At 40.3% G+C, this 12904-nt stretch overlaps 2 protein-coding genes across 2 annotated transcripts; both read right to left on the reverse strand.

The window, feature by feature from the left end:
• Nucleotides 1-2680: 2680 nt before the first annotated feature.
• Nucleotides 2681-3547, reverse strand: LOC123318151. Its single transcript, XM_044904811.1, has one exon. It carries the CDS (start codon nt 3545-3547, stop codon nt 2681-2683), a length of 867 nt encoding a protein of 288 aa, XP_044760746.1.
• Nucleotides 3548-6924: 3377 nt separating this feature from the next.
• On the reverse strand, nt 6925-9475 carry LOC123317774. Its single transcript, XM_044904387.1, has one exon. It carries the CDS (start codon nt 7911-7913, stop codon nt 7137-7139), a length of 777 nt encoding a protein of 258 aa, XP_044760322.1. The 5' UTR covers nt 7914-9475; the 3' UTR covers nt 6925-7136.
• Nucleotides 9476-12904: the final 3429 nt, after the last annotated feature.

The raw sequence follows: 12904 nt of genomic DNA on the forward strand, positions 1-12904 counted from the left end.
GTACACCAGTCCTTGTGAATAGAATTCCTCGTGACGGAGCCATTCGTCTCTGCTTGGAATCAGAGAAACGAATGTTCCATCAGTGCTGGTTCTTGTGATTATTTGATCATTTCTCATGCCCGTCACCTCGTCAGCCTCCAGTTGGGCCGACAGACGACTGGGCACGAAAGTGAGTTTGTCAGGCTCGTTTACGGTAAGGTGGTGGAGCCTGTGGGTTGCTAGTCTTGCCTCTCCCTGGACAAAAATGTGAAGGAGGGGGAGGTCTAATAGCATCTCCATGGACGCAGTTGGAGTAGAGCGGAATGCCCCCGAAATCATGAAGCAAGCCGTTCTCTGTAGTTTGGAAAGTTTATTTTGGGTTAGAACGCGTTCAGTGCAGGACCACCAGGCGACACAGCCATAGGTGATCAATGGTCTGATCACCGTGACGTATAGCCAGCGGAGCTGCTTCGGCGCTATCCCCCATGTCCTTCCACAAATCCTTTGGCAGGCCCATAGGGAGTGCCTGGCTTTGTGGATGACTTTTTCCACATGGGAGTTCCATTGAAGCTTCCTATCTAGGGTAATGCCTAGATATTTGGCCTCCTCTACGAGTGGAATGGTCTTGCCGTAGAGAGTTGGAGGAAAGATTTGAAATTTTCTTCTCCTGGTAAAGGGGACAATCAGGGTTTTACAGGGGTTCACACCTAACTGCTCCTCATCACACCAGCCCTGAATTACTGTTAGTGTTTCCTGAAGAGCATCTGAGATGATTACATCGTCATTACCCGCCAGTAAAACAACTATATCGTCAGCGTAATCCTGAACATATACGTCAAGCGAGCTGATAATTGCAATTAGATCATCAACCAGAAGGGACCAGAGAAGGGGTGATAGTACACCTCCTCGCGGACAACCTCTGCCTGCTTTGAATCTAAGTGCTTCACCACAAAGCGTGGTTATGATGTTTCTGGAGCCCAGCATTGTGCTGATCCAATTCGATATGGTAGGAGGGACACCTCTAACCTTGGCAGCCCTCACTATATATATATATATATATATATATATATATATATATATATATATATATATATATATATATATATATATATATATATATATATATATATATATATATATATATATATATATATATATATATATATATATATATATATATATATATATATATATATATATATATATATATATATATATATATATATATATATATATATATATATATATATTCTTTTGAAAAAGAGTGTTACAAACTTTTACAATCTGAAAATAACAATGAAGCGGGTGTAAAGAAATGGAACAAGAGACAGATCCTAAAAACCTGTTCCTCGTTCCAGATCTCAGTGTAAGCAGAGGAAAAATGTCAACGGGGTACCATACATATCTTCGTATGATACATGAAAAAAACAGAGATAAAAACCTCAGAAAAAACTATCTGTTAGCCCGTATAAGTGTAATGATGATGTATTTGTGTAAAAAATAAGCTGAAAATAATTGAAATTGAAGGACATCTTCTTCATATGACAAAATCCAAAAACTTCTTCCCATTCTTTCTACTATGATGGTTGACGAAGAATAATCTGAAAACAAAAAAGAAAGAAAAAAACGAGAGGGGTGTATTGAATTTTATATTACTCATCAAATAATTTTGAAATTAGTAACCCAACTCAAAAAAGAATCGGTAACCGAATGAATACCTTCGAAACCACCCTGAAAACGATATATTCTACAACTCTTTACCAAGTGGTATATAGTTTCTTCTTCTGCACCACACTAGAGATTCAGTAAGGGCAGCATTAAAGGCTCCCTCAATGTCCAGAAAGGCAGCCACTGAAATCTCCCTGGAGTTGAGAGATTCATTGATCCTGCCGACAAGATTATTGAGGGCAAGATCTGTGGATTTGCCTTTCTGGTAAGCATACTGATGAGCACTCAGGGGATGCTTCCGTAGAATCACCTCTCTGACGTGCTCGTCTAGTATCTTTTCAAGAGTTTTCATCACGAACGAAATTAAACTGATCGGTCGGAATGATTTAGGCTGTGAGTCCGTTTTTCCCGCCTTGGGAATATAGACGACTTCGAACTTCCTCCAGTTGGATGGTATGAAATTCCATGCCAAACTGGATCTGAAGAGCCTAATGAGGTAAGACATTAAGCATTTCAGTCCGTGCTGAAGTAGAGCTGGAAATATTTCATCGTCACCTGGCGCTTTGTATGGAAGAAAGGATAAAACTGCCCTTCTCACCGCGCTCGCAGCGACAAGTTTGTTAACAAATTTCCAGCATTCCTTGCTGGGTCGCTTGAGGCGACTAGTGAAGTTACCTTCTTCCGCAGATGCGGAATCAATCAGCACGTGATCCGGAAAGTGTGTATCAGCCATGATCTTAAGGGTTTCCGCCCCAGAGGCCGTATAGGTGCCGTCTGATCCCAGCGTCAAAGACGGCTCTCTGGAGAGAATTTTATCTTGTCCCGCTTGCAGCATCCTCGATGCTGCTGCAGAAGTTTTCCCAAGACTCCCTTTTGGCCTTCCTCACTTCCTTATTATACAAGGTGAGGATTTGACGATACACTTCCCACTCACCTGCTGATTTTGCTCGGTTGAATTTCTTCCGAACCTCTTTTCGAAGTTTCTCTAATTTTGAGTTCCACCAAGATACTTTTCTATTGTCGGATTTCTTTCTCAGCGACAGTTTTCATGATATGCCGAGACTATAGCTTGGCCAATTGAGTTGGCCAGCCTCTCTAGGTCTTCATGATTGTTAACGTTAACGTTGATGGATCTCAGATTCCGTTGGAGGGATAGTTTATAACCATCCCAGTCGGTCAATCTGGGATTGCGATATTCCTGAATGGGTTTACCGCCTAATTCAATGTTAAATTGAATGTTTTTATGGTCTGAGCCAGAGGGCGTGTCAGAAACCCTCGAGTCAGTGATTTTAGTGCTCAGGTATTGCAAGCAGAGCGTGGTGTCCAATACCTCAGCCCAATTTTTCGTAACAAAGGTTGGAACAGAGGCCCGATTCAATACAAAAAGCGCTTCTTCTAGAATGAAGTCGAATAAGTACTCACCTCTTTCGTTGATGTCCGTGCTGTCCCACGTGGTGTGATGGGAGTTGGCATCGCAAGCAACGAGGAGTTGAAGGTTTTTCCCCCTGCAGAAGGCAACTAATTTTCGCACTTCATTTGGCGGGGGGAACATGGTGTCACCAGGGAAGTAGGCAGAACAGATAACCAGTTCTTTTGTGCCCATTTCCAAGGGAAGTTTTACCAGGTTGGATGTTACATCTCTGGAACAGAATCCTGTAAGTACAGAAATGTCAATAGTGTTCCTGACAAAGATACAGGACCTGGGTGATTCCCCATATCCAAGTGATATTACCTTGCCAGGAAGGTTACTGAGGCCGTTGATTCTGCCTCGGGAAGTAACCCAAGATTCCTGGATGAGGGCGATATATATCCTCTCATCCAGGATGCGTTTTCCAAGGAGGTAGGATCCAGCCTTGGAATGTTGTACATTAGCCTGCAGGCATTTGAAGAGCTGCGCCATCGCTAGATGTTGCAGCTTACTTCTTCCTTCTCACCACCGGCCTTTTCCTGGCCGTTTTACCAGCCTTGGGAAGAGCCCCGGTGGGAAGGGATGCTTGCGGCGCTTTGCTCGTAGAGGGAGCAGAGTCAGACCTCTCTCCCTCAGCGAGCTCACCTTTGGAGGTGGAGGGATTGGCCCCCCAATCCTCTTTCTTTGTTTGGGTGTCCGACTCTTTGTCGGCACCCATGCCCTTTTCTTTGGTCCGGAAGGTAACCCTCCCGAACCTATAGTAGGGCATCATGTTCAGGGCTTTAAGCCTAGACATGGAGCTCTCATCTACAGAGAAGGTCCATGTCCGGCCCGGCCCTGAAACCTGGTGGTGTAACACCGCCCAGTTCTCTGCTTCCAGGTCTAGGTTCATCACACTCAGACCTGTCAGCACCTCATCCTGTGAGGTTCGATCTCCTAGTGGAGGGTCAGGGATGTATTCTACGCATATGTAGGGCTTTGGCAGTTCCGTTCCCTGGACGATGCGGAGGTTGGCCCCATCCCACGGCTTGATCTGCAACAAGCAGTTGCCAAGCCACGAGACGGTAGCCTCGTCCGCGCATCTAATCATAAGCCAACCCGGCTTATGAGTGCTGCTCAAGAAGCGGATCCCCGCTCCTTTTTCCTCCCTCCTGAGGGTATGCCTCAGGATGGCGCCCTGGAGCAGGTCCAGCTGCTCAGCTGACAACTTGGTTTCAGGGTCCTTGTCGACAATGCCGACCTTGATCCCTTCCACCATCTCCTTATAGGTCACCCCCTGGCTGACGGTTCCCCCAGGACAGTGCTTTTTCGCACTGGCGCTAGGAGTGCTGCCATCAGAGCGCAACCTCTTTGGAGTTTTGGCAGCAGGTGTTGGGATGTTTGGTTCCCTCTCCTTTTCTGCTGCCTTTTCGGCGCCGTCACGGAGCACTGTCGCAAGTGCCGACTTGTAGTCGACATCCGATTGCAGTAGCCGTTTCAGGCGCCTTTTGGCTGCTCCCGCCATTCGTCTGCGTTTGGAGGTGAGATTCATTTTCTCAACCTCCTTAGCGACTACAGCGATCGCAGCCTCGGGAATACCCCCCCCCCCTAGGGCGGTTCCGGATTTCTCCTCCGCGCCTGGGGTTGGGTTGATAATGGCAGAATCAGGTTTCACCCCGATTTCTGCACATTCCTCTTTCGAGGTTTCGGTCGTCGAGATGGGATTGATCCCCGTCTCGACTGGTTTTGTGTTTGTTTTATTTTCTTCGGTATCCATAAGCGGTCCCACGAGAAGGGAAGAAATAAAAGTCCGCCAGGGCAGTGCTCCCTTACCCTGGTAAGCCAAATTGAAACCGGAGGGCGGCAGGTGTCCGGAGTTCGCCTATTAGGAACTCATCTTAACCCAATGAGCTACTCAAAGAGGAAGTTTTTCGGTATAGGATGTTCCACCTTGAAGTAGGGGGTTTTTGATGAGGTTGTCTCCTCTCGATCCGGCCAATTAAGGCAAGATCCCCCGCAAACAAGTTTTCATGGTTTGTCAACTGCCGCCAGTCTTTGACTGTCCGGTCAAGTTGGCGCCGTTAATCCTGTGCAGGCCCTTAGCCACGACACTACAGCTGGGCAGGAGAAGTTGGTCCGCGGTGGGATTTTGGAAGGCTGCCAGTAGTGTTTTCAAGACACGAGCCAACTTATAGTCCTCAGCTTCATTTGTAATCATTAGCAGGAGGACCCCTCCTATCCGCCACCTGGAGACGCGCCTGGTTGGTACTTCAACCCAATGCCAGGATGAATAACCTTTGATCTCCATCGTGAAAATGATTGAATTTTAGGTTTTGCAAAATCACACCAAAACCTAATAACTATATTTTCGTTTAACTGACGTCCACAATTTCCAGTTCTCCTCAAACAAATGCACCGTTTCGTCGTCGCCCAGAACCTTGAGTTGAGTTTCCAATCCTGCCTGTTCAAAAAAAGTTTTTATTTTCCCTCAAATTGAAACGATAAGTGAATATAACTGCTCTATGATCAGTGAACGCAGATGTCGCTAGGCGACAGTGTCCTAGCCTCGAGTTATTCAGTTCGTTAACATAAAACCTGTCTAGCCTCGACGCACCGGCGTGATGGAAATATGTGAATTTGCTATTATTATTGTTGGCATTTTTTACTGTCCACACGTCCCGCAGATTCATAGCGCTTATCAAAGTACTCAGATTTTTCGAAAATATTCTGGTAAAATTACCTGTTATGTGTCATCTCTAAATAATACACAATTGAAATCACCGCCTATTATGATATTTTCACCCTGATTAAATAGAAGCATGATTTCGTTATTGAAAAAATATTCCCTCATAATACGATTTTGAGAACCACATTCAAAAGTCGCGTATCATTGATTTTAACTGAAATGCCCCTCGAGGAGTCCAACATTTTCATTTCTTCGAAATCAATACTGTTTCTTATGAGAATTGCCGTCCCCCTATTTTCGTCATTGACATTCACAATTACATGATAATCAGAAACAAAATTAAAATTTCTGAATGATACTTCCTGAAGAAATAAAACATCGAACTCTTCTCGTAAAATGAAGGATTATAACATATCTAATTTAGTTTCTGACCTTATTCCACACAAATTACAAGAGCCAATTTGATGAGAAACTTGCAAATTATCAATATTGTTTTCATCAGCACAATAATTCGTCTGATGGCAAAAACCGAAAATGTTACCATCCTTAACGTCAATTTGTGATCATTTAGATATTCTTTATTATTAGTTTGACATTGGTACTGAAGATGGTTACCCTATTGTAGCCGAAAACGTTCTACCAAAAAATAAATATACTTGCTGAGATACAAACTCCTTGACTTCATCTTAGAATTTTCCAAGTACACAGCTTTAGATACTTCCTCATAAAGGTTAGCGCACATACAACGGCATCGGACGGACGGCATGGAAGGAACGGCACGGCAGCGGCGGAATTTTTATGAAGGTATCGCACATATAACATCGGAATCGCCGGACTCCGGAGGAATAGATCAGTTGCGAATATGTCTTCAAGCGGTGAGGAACTAGCGTTTGCTCTGGAGGAAGAAGAGTTTCAAAAGCGAAGGAAGCGAAGACGAATGTGGATACATGACATATGTAAAAAAAGGGAGGATTTTGGAGAATATGTTCATTTATTTCCGGACTTGATGAAGGACGAAAAAAAGTTTTTCAATTACTTCAGAATGACGCGAGGTAAATTCCATTCATTATTGGAATCCATAAGAGAAGCCATTACTGAGGAAAAGTGTCCGTCTCGCAAACCCATTGGGGCAGAGGAAAGGTTGATGTTATGCTTGAGGTAAGTAGGTACCCACTTGTTATTATTGAATGATATTATATTTATATTATATATAGTAGATGGAGGTTATATTTTTACGGCTGACACAAAACGAAAAACCTCTTGTATAAATATATTTTTATTTTTAACATCATAAATAACAAAACATAAAAGTTATTCTTTGATATAAGTTAGATCTAAAAATATGCAACAACGAACTTATGAAATATTTCTGTTAAATATCAAAGTAGGAACAATAAAAACTGAAAATAAATCCATTCATTTGGAAAAATTCTGTGGCACATTGTGGTAATCAGTGGTTCCGGAAACGGAACCTAAAGTTTGTCTGGCGTATTGGGAAGGTCCTGCTCCTGCTGATATGTTGTGGGAGGCATTTTGCGATGGAGGGGAAGCTTCAGTTTGGACAGCATATTGTGAAGGCCCTGGGATGGAATTTCCCGAAGTTATAAGTGATGCTTCGGTATCTGTTATCAAATGAAAAATCTGTTGTTTGATTTTAATTTGTAGTGCAGCAGGAAATGTCTTAACCGTTGCAGCCATCGAAGAAAAAAATACATCAAGGGGATGTTTGTCTGCCTGCTGCAATGTTTGCTGTTCTCGCTTGAACTGCAGATATTCCTGCATTGGCGACTGCTGCACATGCATGCGTTTTCGTTTTAATCCATCGCTTAGACGCGACGTCGAGGCACTCGAAACACTTTTCACCGAATCTGGGGTTGCTGGTTCAGAAAAGCATTCCGTTGGTTGCTGGATAGAATTGTCAGCATCATCTTCATCACCTGAGCTAGGGACCGATAAATTACTCGCTTGTAATTCCGGTGGTTGCTGGAAATGAGGGTTAAGAAATGCCAATTCCTTTTCAAACTTTATTGGCCTTAAAGTCTTGGCACCTTGACCACTTTTAGTTTTCCTCAACTGTTTAGCTTTTCTATAATTATCCCGCAATTTTTTCCACGTTTCTTTACAGACTTCACCTGGAACAAAGGGTTTGATATATAATTTTGTTTCATAGGTTCCTAGCGACAGGAAATTCATTCAAATCGATGGCCTATTCGTTCCGCATGGGAGAAAGCACTGTCCGAAAAATCGTTTACAAGACCTGTGAAGCTATATGGGATCAATTACAGCCCAAGGAAATGCCGCAACCATCTGAACAAATGTGGAAAGATATAGAAAAAAAATTTTTGCAACGCTGGAATTTTCCAAATGTGATTGGAGCAATTGACGGAAAACACGTAGTTATCCAAGCTCCACCGAATTCTGGTTCTTTGTACTTTTCCTACAAAAAAACATTTAGCGTTGTATTGCTAGCCTTAGTATCAGCTGACTATAAATTCATCATTATTGATGTCGGCTCTTATGGAAAAAATTCAGATGGTGCCATATTTACTTCATCGACACTCGGACAATTATTGCGAAGCAAACGATTAGAAATACCTTCTGATAAAGCTCTACCAGGAACCAATATAATTTTACCTCACGTGATAGTAGGTGACGAAGCGTTTCCTCTTTCTACAAATCTGATGAGACCATATCCTGGCTATCAAACAGCAAATGACGAAGAAAAACGGATATATAATTACAGACATAGCAGGGCTCGTCGAGTAAGTGAAAATGCGTTCGGGTTATTGAGTAAAAAATTTAGGATTTATGGGCGAACGTTAATTATGGCACCAGAACATATTAATGTTGTCGTTAAAGCAACATGTGTATTACACAATTATTTAAGAGAAGATAATTGCTATTGGACCGAAGACGACCAATGCGATGTAAGAGCTTCATCAGAAATATTTCGTCCTCTTCATGGTATTGGGGGTAACAGCGCCCAACAAGCAATACAGGTCAGAGAGTTTTTCAAAAATTATTTTAATTCTCCCGAAGGTGCTGTTGATTGGCAGTTACAAGAAGTACGACGTGGAAGACGCAATTTCATTTGAAAAATGTAATAAAGCAAAAAAATGATTCATTCAATAATTTTTTCAACAGAATAAATGAATTTTAAACATACTTACTTTTTTCTCCAACTTGCTCTGCTATTTCCCGCCATATTTCCTCTTTTCTTTGATGGTTGCTATAATTTCTGTCACTTAAATTGTACAATTCATTATAATTTTGTACGCGCAGTATTAAGTTCTCCTGAAAACTCATGCTTCTGCCGTAAATTCGTATGACTACCAATACAAGTCGCTGCATCAGTGATGGGAACCTGCTCGAGCAAAAGTTCGGTAGAAGGGGAGGTAAATTTTGGTAGTTTTTCAAAAATTGTTCCGCTAACACTTGTGCTTCTTGAGGTTATCACCAAAATAATATTTCTTAAACATCAACCTTCAAATATATAGGCAAATAAGGTAAAAGACAGAATTGGGGTAGGGCGCTGGAATTTCCAAAATTTGCTAAAAGATATTCAAGAGAGGAGACCTATCTATTTACGTCGGCGGTTTTTGTGCAAAGGATTTTCCTAGAATTGAACCTATTGATCTCAAATTCTTCTGAGAATATGATGCTTTTACTTTCAAATTCATGTCTGAAATTATGTCTAGACAAGGGATCCGCATATTCTGAATGCATCTTCTCGTAATTTTGGAAATTCCAGCATCCTACCCCAATTCAGTCTTTTACCTACTTTGTACCATCCCATATCTGCCTATATTTTTGCAATTTGATGTTTAGGAAATATTATTTTTGAAATTACTTGATGAAGCTTCAGTGTTAGCAAACAATTGTTGAGAAATCATTGAATTGTTTTGTAGAAATCGTAGTTTAATTTTGATCTAATCAATATGAATCAAGTAGACACCGAGTCAATTAAATACATATCTACTTATTTTCGGAAATATCGAAAAATTATTAGTAAGAGATAAATTTAACGAAAGTGCAGTTTGCGGGAACTATAATAATTTTAGAACTGTTTCACGAATCCAATACCGCAGAATTTAAACATCATAATTCATCAGTATTTCAACGTCGGCGGCAGACTTCAAAGGGTGCAACGGTCGCCTCAGAATCATTTTATGGCGGCCTTCTTTTCCTAATGCCAGTTATGCCAATAACATTTTTATGGCAGCAAAGCAATGAACCCTGAAAAATATCCTCTGTCTGTAGTTAAAATTCCTTCTATTTTTCCCTTTGAGCAGAAAATAAAACCGGTTATTCCAAATAACACAGAAGCAGAAAATGATGAAAAGATATATTTCTATTATTGATAGGGAAGTTAATTTTTCATTTTTGGAGGAATCGATTTTTTTTTCGGTAGAATTCGAACCTTCATCGGTAGATTTCATAGAAAGTCGGTAGATCTACCGAAATTTCGGTAGGGTTCACATCACTGCGCTGCATGTAGAGACTTGGAAAATGACGCAGATGCCGCGGCAATCTCCGATTGGTATCGCACATATGTCGGGATCGGCCGGCACAGCGCGCATCGGTCGGAATTTAATTCTCGTTCCTCAATTCCGTCGGATGCGATGTGATGCGATGCCTGCCGTCCGCACATATGTGCGTTGCTCCATTCAGTTCCATTGAAAGTATATTATTCCGATCCATGCCGTCCGTCCGATGCCGTTGTATGTGCGCTAACCTTAATACTGAATGATGTTTTCATCTTCAATGGCGAAGGGTAATTGATTATTTTGAATTTTTGCTTGAATATTGAATAGTTCTTTTTTCAATTCTTCATGTGAGATTATAGATGAATGAAGAGTTCCTGTTTGGGCAAAAGAAATAGCTATTTTTATATCGCTCAATATTTGGTTTATGCTGTCTATTGCTAGAGTAATGTGTGTGAAAACTGAGTTTAGAACAATAAAAGTGAAATCATCCCATGAATCCATGGCTGATGAGTTCATCCAGAAATTTATTTGGCTGATTTTATTCTCCAAGAGTGCTTGATTATGTTGCAACTTGCTCATAGAATTATTGAAGATATTTATTGAATTTTCTGTTAAACTGATTTGAGAATTTGCCACTTCAATCAAGTTCTGCTGTGAGTCTTTCAAATTTTGAATTGCTTTATCATATTTGTCAGCGTCACTTTGATCTAGATTTCCTGTTATTGATTTCCATACGGAACCTAATCCATTTATCAAACCTCTCCTTCCTCTAATTTTCGGGATTGTTATTAATTGCCTGAGTTTCTTACGAGTTTCACTGATTTTATAATCTAAGATATATTTGTGATTAGAGATTTCATGTAAATAGCTTTTGCCGTGTGTTGAACTGTGAAATGATGTGTTCATATTTTGATAGCTAGATATTAATTTATTGAATTCCACCGTAATGTTGGATAAATCGAAGATTTGGATAAGTGTCCAATAGTTTACAATATTTTGAGATGATCCCTTTTTCAGGGGTAACATGCCGGGATTATCTGTTATTTGGGTTATCTTTATTTCCGTACATTCTACGATGATGGACACGCAGATTGTTGCGAGGGTGATGAGCCTGTAACAATTGGTTGTCTTAGATTTTTCAAATGAACTGTCCGACCAATGTTTTGTTTCGATTTGTTACCTTCAATTTTTTGAATAAGCGCTTTATTACCTGGTAATATTTTTGTAATGGTAAATGGTCCGCTGAATTTAGGTCCGCTTTTGTTTCGTGCATATTTATAGCTTTTTTCGTAGACTGTTTGACCAACTTTGAAAGGGTTTTTTGTATTTTCGTTAATTTTTTCGACAATCCTATTTTTATGAGTAATTATATTTTCGTTGATTTTATCATAAACTAAAGCTAGTTTTTCCTTATGTTTTTGTAGAAAGTCACTATACATTTGTTTGTCATACAAGATATCTAGGGGGTCTTTCAGTTTTTAATGGCCGAATGTGAGTTCGATTGGGGTTAGTTTGGTTGTGGAATGAATCGAGTTGTTATAACCTATTATAGCATATTTCATAATGATTCCTATGGCGTCTTTGGATTGTGACCTTAGAATTCTGCAGTGTTCTGCTATTGTTGAATGAAATCTCTCAATTATTCCGTCAGAATCTGGATGATGTGCTGTTGTGAAATGAGTGTTTATTTTATGTGTTTCTAGAAGTTCTTTTATAATATGTCCGAAAAATTCCATTCCTTGATCTGAGCTTATAAGTTGCGGTGTTCCGTAAAAAGAAAAGTAATTTAATAGGGCATGAAATATATCTACAGCATTTTTGGATTTCAGTTCTATAGCTTGACCTAATTTCGTGAATGCGTCAACAATAGTTAGAAATTTCGTACCTTCCAAGGTATAAATATCTAGATGTATTTTTTCAAAAGGCCTGAATGGGGTATCTGTTAACATCATATCGATTTTTGGAGGGTTTCTCTCGTATTTATTTTTTTTTGCAAATTTCGCAGTTCGCTATATAGTTCGAAATGTATTCTTTCATGGATGGAAAATAATATTTTCGCTGAAGTTGTCTCAGGGTCTCGTTTACACCTCTATGGTTTGTTTTTCCCTCGTGTTGGAATTTAATCGCTTGGTTGATAAGTTCGTCATCTTGGATTACTTCTCTCCTTTCAGTGCAGTATATTATCTCTGGTCCGTTTCTGTTGAATAGCTTGTTTACAACGTTGCTGAATGTTTCAAACATGTTCTCGGATTCGAAGTGGAAATAATATCTCTTCTTATCTGCAGTATATTCTTTTAAGAATTTAATGATCTCGTCTTCGTTGTTCGAAGTGCTGATTTGCACGTAAAATTTTTTTATGTTTCCCATGGATTCTTTTCTCACGGCTTTCGGGTTATTATACACTTCCTGAATAAAATATTGATTTGGTTTCGAGTCAATGAAGTCGTTTGATATTTTTATCGGTGATGAGTTTTCCGTGTCCGTATTTGTAGAGTGCATTGTGTCTTCATTACTTTCTGAATTTTCTTTATGTCCCTATTCCACCGTATCTAGGTTTTTCAGGATTTCATCCAATTCTGATTCTGACATCTCGACTGATGAAGCGTCTTCCAATAGCCTTTCGATTTCGTCTTCGTCTACGTTATTTATTAGAGATTCAGTGTCTGTAGTATTCAATTGTATTCTTGATAATGCGTC

Source organism: Coccinella septempunctata, chromosome 1, assembly GCF_907165205.1.
Source record: "Coccinella septempunctata chromosome 1, icCocSept1.1, whole genome shotgun sequence".
NCBI classification, from domain to species: domain Eukaryota; kingdom Metazoa; phylum Arthropoda; class Insecta; order Coleoptera; family Coccinellidae; genus Coccinella; species Coccinella septempunctata.

Coding starts and splice junctions, on each gene's coding strand:
- LOC123318151 (XM_044904811.1), bottom strand. CDS start 3,547: ATGGCGCAGCTCTTCAAATGCCTGCAGGCTAATGTACAACATTCCAAG.
- LOC123317774 (XM_044904387.1), bottom strand. CDS start 7,913: ATGAATTTCCTGTCGCTAGGAACCTATGAAACAAAATTATATATCAAA.